The 6,636-nt window shown below is 38.7% G+C and overlaps 1 protein-coding gene across 1 annotated transcript in view; it reads right to left on the bottom strand.

Annotated features, from left to right (window-relative positions):
• Positions 1-6,636, bottom strand: part of LOC118334851 (choline transporter-like protein 5-B) — a 42,229-nt gene that overhangs the window by 25,076 nt on the left and 10,517 nt on the right. The window contains exons 4-8 of the mRNA XM_035670923.1: positions 4,114-4,282; positions 2,808-2,892; positions 2,340-2,468; positions 362-422; positions 43-166 (exon numbers count right to left, since the gene is read on the bottom strand). Of these exons, the coding sequence (XP_035526816.1) occupies positions 43-166; positions 362-422; positions 2,340-2,468; positions 2,808-2,892; positions 4,114-4,282 (568 nt within the window). The remainder of the gene's footprint in view (positions 1-42; positions 167-361; positions 423-2,339; positions 2,469-2,807; positions 2,893-4,113; positions 4,283-6,636) is intronic.

Raw genomic sequence — 6,636 nt, 5'->3', positions numbered from 1 at the left:
TTTTATTTTTTTAATATGTAAAAGAAGAAGACGTGACAGTACTTGGCAGCATGTTGGAGTTCAGTGACACTGCGTGCCATTTCCAGAGCATCTTTAAACCTGGTTCTGTTAGCTACAGTCACAGTCCCATTCAGAGTGATGAAGTCTGGTAGACATCTCTGGAAAACTGACATACACACAGAGGCACACAAAGACAAATACTTCATATTGAGTCTGTATAATAGTTAGAAATATCAAGGGAGCAAGCAACATAGTATTCCACCATCTAATTTGTGGGAGTGGGCACTTTTAAATTTAAAAAGGACATAATTAGTTGATATTTTGCAGTAAGTTCTCACAGATAGAGTTGTCTCATCCTTACATGGTCTACTAGGTACAATCATGGAGGGACAGTCCTCATCTCGTAGAACCTGAGACACTGGCTAGAAGAAACAGTGGAGAGACAGGAGGGTTAGAATAAGAATATGTATGTGTGTTCTGGTACTTTGTAAACAAAGACAACAAAAACAACAAACAAAAAGTGTTTTTTAGGTCTACAGTTGGATTACATCATCAACAAAGATTCAGAGATGCATTCCCAATGGCAGTATATAATTAGTAATAGAAATAAGAAAATAGAGGGGCAATATGGGAGTCGGTGAGAGTTTTGGAGATTTTGGATAAACCACTGACCCTTGATAAATTGTAGAAAACTCTATACTCATGCTCAACAACAAGTCCCTGGGTTTAGATGGATACCCAATATAATTTTATAAACATTTCTAATTATTTTGTCCCCCTTATTTTTCAAAATAATCTACAAAATCATCCATAGATTTAAAATTCCCTTGCCTTACAAAGACAAAAGACCTTAACACGTTTTTTTGTTATCCAGCTAAATTAATTGTATACAGAATATTGGAAATGTGGCAATTCTTTGAATTTTTAATAGTTATTATAAAAGTTATTTATCTCCCAAAAATGTTTGGAAATTAAAAAAGATTTTCCATGCGAAGGCAAAAGGTATTACCTTCCATTTAATCACTCACTTGGTTAACTGATTACTATATAAAATCAGTATATGATAATAATGATAAAATTACATAAAATCTAGTGATCATGGCACAATTAGGCTAGGAGTTTGGTTTTGTTTGTAGCCTAAGCTAGCTAATATCTTTCTTGTAGCCTAACGTAATCTTTCTTACCTTGCGTATGAAGCTGTAGAGCCAGAGTATTTTTTACATCTAACTGTGGTGAATTAAGGGATTATTTGAATGTGTAAGACTAGTTTGATGACAGGGAATACAGTTACAAGGTGATTCGCAGAGGCTCCAAACAAGCCTCTAACTCCAGGGGAAAACAAGGACACAGCAGATACAGCCCGGGTCAGGAGAGGAGAGGCATGAAGCGGGTAGAGAAGCGAGGGAGGTCGTGGGCATCCAAGAGGCAGCGACAGCGCGTAGAGACAGAATATTTTAATATCTTACCTAGAGTCACAGTGTAAAGACTATAAAGACGGTTTAGTGAGTTTTAATTTTTTTCTGTCAGGTTTGACTGAAGTGTGTTTTTAGATAGCTTAACAAGGTATTCGTTCGTGCTCATCTCCCAGCTGGAACTACTGGGGTGGTTGGGGGGCACTCACATAGCACACACACATGCGCAAACATATATATAGATATATACATATATATATATAGAGATATATATATATATAAAAGCCTTAACTGATGTTAAAGGATTCTACATGTTTTTTTTCTGGGGGTTGTGAAAGTTAAGGCAAAGACAACCTACCATTTTCTCCAGAAAACAACGAAATTGACTCAAAAATCTTTGTCCACATGATAAAGCATTAAATTAAGGCCTTTTGCCTTTGCACAGTACTGCCTTAATTACTTATCTCTTTATTCCCTTACTCCCTCACTTACTTATCCCTAAACCAAACAAAGACCACCGCACACTGCTCTAACTACCACCCTATATCTTAACAGATGTTAAAATTATAGACAAAGCTTTGGCAATAAGACAGGAATCTGTAATTTCACCAGAAATTGTACATCCAGATAACTGCTGCTAGGTCTGAAAAACCAACATGGGGACGGCCATAATACAGAACTCGAAGCTTTAAAGTGGTACTCTACAAACCAAAAGGTTACGTCACGGTAAGGATAAGGTTCACACTTATGTTCCTGAGGTCACTATACTTGGACATGCTCCAATCCTTGGCTACACCATTTTGTCCATTAAAATTTGTATCAGGATCCACTTTGACTCTCACAATATTGTAATACTGTACTCTATGCTGTAAATTCTCTCTCAGTATGTAGTATGTAGTATGTAGTATGTTTCAAAAGTATAGGTACCTTGTCAGGATTATTAAAGCCAGGCTTACAGAACTGTTTGTAATATTCCCAGTAACTCTTGCTGAGTTTGTGTTGCAGCTGCATCTCAGTATAAGTGGCAAACTTGTCCGGACACTTTGACACACACATCTGGAAGAAAATTGACACAAACAGTACAGATGTTCATTAGCGTTATGGACATATGGATCTCACAGTCACAATACCAGTGCAGATTTCCATTCCACTAGTAAAAACCATGCAGCTTTCAGTAACAAGTGCATTGTATCTAAGTTATTAAGCATTAGAGTAAAGTATGATAAATTCAATATGTCTCTACCAAAAATCTGTGTTGTACTACAGTGTCTGAGCAGTATGTTAGTCTCTTTCCCTCTGTTACAATTTAATACACTTTAGCTTAAACTGACTCAAATCAGTTTATGTGAACTTGATCAACTGATGCTGATTCATCATTAGTTGTTAATAGAGTACCTGAGTTGTGGGGCACTGTAGGTTGATGAGTATAGCTGGGTTGGTACATTTCAGGATGTTGAAATAGAATAGGATGGGTTTATTCCTGTAAGAAAAGTGTGAATGTAAATCACACACATACAATATATCAGCAACCTGACATTCAACAAGTTAAGTTAGTTAGTTATTTTGCAGGGAAATATTGTCATTTTCCTTTCTTTTGTCTGCAATATCTGCTTCTTTTTGGTCAGTGATTTCCTGACCCAGAATGCCTTTAATCAATCCCCAGAATAGAGATTGCAAAGCAGGGCAGAGGCACATTTAATACTTAATATTGCGATTTTAATAACATTTAGATTTTTCTTTTCTTCAAAGTTATTATTTTGGCCTTTTCATGCCTTTATTTGATAGACAGCTGAAGATCGACAGGAAAGGGGGCGCAGAGAGAGAGGGGATGTACACGCAGCAAAGAGGCGCAGCAAGACTCCGTATATTCCGGTCGCCAGCTCCTACCGACTGAGCTAACCAGACGCCCAATTGTACAGCCCTTTTAAGAACCCCAGTTACCAGGATTGTTTGCCTTTTAAACATATGACAAGAATAACAATGAAAAATATTACATTTTAAATATTATAAGTGGCTACTACCAGAAAGGCACTAAATATATATAATAATATATAAAATATAATAGGTGCTATTACATTATGAAGGACTTCCATATTCAGATTGTTACTACATCAAGACCTGTAAATTCTTTACAAGCCTTCATTATTTAATTTTTCATTATATGGAATTCAGTTTTCTTAACAATCATTTTATGCATTTTGTATAAGCAGTACTGTGTGAGGTGAAGGAGACACCTCATTTAGATTGGCTGCTTTTAAATTTTGACATTTTTCTTTAAAATATAATTTAAAAGGATGCACTGATTATCAAAATAATTGGTGATTAATTTAATAGTTTACAATTAAGTCCAATTAATCGACCTCAATCTTGCAGCTTGTTAGGTTACGCCTAGGTGACATGCACGTTTGCATGCAACAATGTCACAGCTATTTTCAAGTAAACATTGATGCACCAGATTTTTAGATTCAGTGTGACCACACTGAGGATATCATTATCTCCAAAGTCCATTGCAAATACACATCAATGAATACACCTAGAAATCATACAAAAACTTGTCAGAGAACATTGCAATTTCATATATAATATCAGAGCATATCTGTGGATGAGGGGGGGTACCATACTTTTAAAACCTCTGACCTACAGAATTAAGAAAATTCCAGGCTATAATAAATAGCCCTTTGGTCTTAAGGCCCGGACACACCAACCCGTATACTGGCCGTCGCGAAATCGTCGGACCGTCGGGCGAGGTCGGTGCTCGAGTCGAGTTCGGTCGTGTCCCGTCGGGCACGTTGATTCAGTCCGGCGCTCGGCGTTCAATTTGGCCGATTCGACATGTAGAATGCCAGTGCGCGTCGGCCTCAATGCCAATCCTGATTGGTGAGTGCATATAGCCCTTGACTAGGCGAATCAGTGAAGTCACGAGAAAACGCAGGGAAGTAACCGATGGGTAAATAACTAAGCCAACCACCGTATCCTTGTTATCCCTCATACGGCCCCATCGTATTTTGCCTCTCAGCGAGTCAACTGACACGTAATAACGAGTCCTCGGTCTGATACTATCAACACTCTCGTGAATGAACGCACATGATATGACGACAGTGTGGCTCTTGTGTTATACTAAGGCTTGGTGGTGTCCTGGCCTTCTAACCCCGACGGCCGACCCGTCAAGGGAGAAACAGCAGCTCAGGACTGATCCGTCTGGCTCCCCTCGTCCCCTTGAGTCGGTCAAAAAAGTGCCTCCGAACCACACCAACGACGTTGACTGGGCGTACGTTCCTGCGCGTCCGCGCACGAGGCGTAATACGTCACCATGAACAGCCAGGGCGCCCGCTAATCGCTGTGTGTCGCGCCAAATCCGAGAGAAATAAACCGGCAAATGAGGATCCTCTAGACTAGGTAAACACAGCAGCAACACTGTATTTTCAGTGCATTGTTTCATCAGAAGAGTTTTTGATAGTAGTCAAGAAGGATGCGTTAATTGTACATTACTCGCTGAACGGAAAATCTGACTGATCAGTCCGCTTTTTTTCTCTGCGACGGTCGGCCATGGGGTTGGTGTGGGGAAGGCCTTTACATGTCGAATCAGTGGGGTTCTCTGCTATGCTCGCTTGGTTAGTGTGAATATTTTACAAAGAAAGAGGCTCTTCCGCATGTATGTTACAAGAAATCACCGATAGATGACAGGGCAAGCAGAGAAGCAATAGCTGTATGTCTTCGATCTCCAAAGTCACAGACTCACAACTCACGGACTTAATCCCAACATCCCTCGTACACTTCTCCTGCAGCCCGAGAGAACCTGTAATTGATGCTGTTTTTTACTGAACAGTATGTTTATGAGTGTTCTATTTTGTTGTTTGGTCTAATATCGTTGACCATTTATTTTGTCTCGCTCTAAAAAACAGTGAACTAAGATGAATCTTTACTAGAACTACATGCGGAACATGTTTGTGCCTAAATGAGTCTGGGTTTTAATGGCAATGCAACACGGTCCAGCTGTGATAGGAATTTAGTGGCTATAAGCTGGATATAGAGAACATGGCTGAAGGTGACCGCTCCTGTAGATAAAAATTGGCTTCCATTCGATAGGTAGAAACATACATAGATTCCATGGTATTTCAGGTGATTCTATACATAACCAGTTAATGAATATTATATATCATTTTGCAAGAGATCTCATACTAAATGTAGAGTAAACACTAAGACCTTATCTCAACATTGGGGTAATACCTCCTAAAGGCTGTTTCTCAAAGACTTTGCTAATCTGGAATCAGACTAAATACCCTATAGGGTGTATAAGAGGAATCTGGCAACACATTCTCACTCCAGTAAACGTCAAATACTGGCAGGGCTTGGTGGCGTCTTGGCATAATTTCTGGACACCAAAAGGTCTCCATGGTGCAACAGTAGTCACACAATGTAGAAGCAAAGTATTAAAGATATTCAGATACCATTTTTTCCTTCCAAGATACTGATACTGATATACTAAAGCTTTTGCGTATCAGCCAATATACCACAATGCAGTTTAGGTATTAAGGCACGATAAAACGAATTTGTTAGGTTTTGGGAAGAGAATTACGGGAAAAAAGTTATGTTAGTCGTCTAGTACATTATTGAAATAAATACAGTTTAAATTATTTAGTTTCACAGCAGGAAAAGAACGGCAGTTGTCGACCTTCTGTAATATAAATATAGATTAATAAAACGTACATGATACTGTTTCTTGCTACTTATTTATAACATCACTTAGCTTTAGACAGTGGGGCGTGTCAGAAAAAAGGGTGCTAGAGGGATTCCCTACAAGGTGTCATATATTTTGAGAAGAATGGAGGGAAACGCACGGGACGCCAAGGCTTACAGTGATTTTAATTCTAACTAATGCGATTGAGGACCTGTGGTTATGAGTGGTGTAATAATTAGTTGGACTTACAAAGCATTGGAAGTATACCTGTCCTGAACGCGACACAACATAACGTGCCATATTGCGTATCTGTTGGATGCAGCACCCAATTCTTGGGGAATCGCCATGTAAAACATAAAAACAGGCTAAAATGGGCAGACAAGACAGAGTATCCATGTTAACAATTATAAACGTAAACATCCAGATTTGATTATACATATATTAAATCATACATCATGATGATCGAGAATACTTTATTCATATAAATTGAAATTCCTTGGCATCAACAATGGTGGAAGTTTTGAAAGCTTAAACTAAATGTTCAGC

This window comes from Morone saxatilis, unplaced genomic scaffold (genome assembly GCF_004916995.1).
Source record: "Morone saxatilis isolate NCDOM2014 unplaced genomic scaffold, NCSU_SB_2.0 Contig23, whole genome shotgun sequence".
Taxonomy (NCBI): domain Eukaryota; kingdom Metazoa; phylum Chordata; class Actinopteri; family Moronidae; genus Morone; species Morone saxatilis.
The sequence above is the reverse complement of the archived record's forward strand: the minus strand, read 5'-3'. Positions and strand labels throughout refer to the sequence as shown.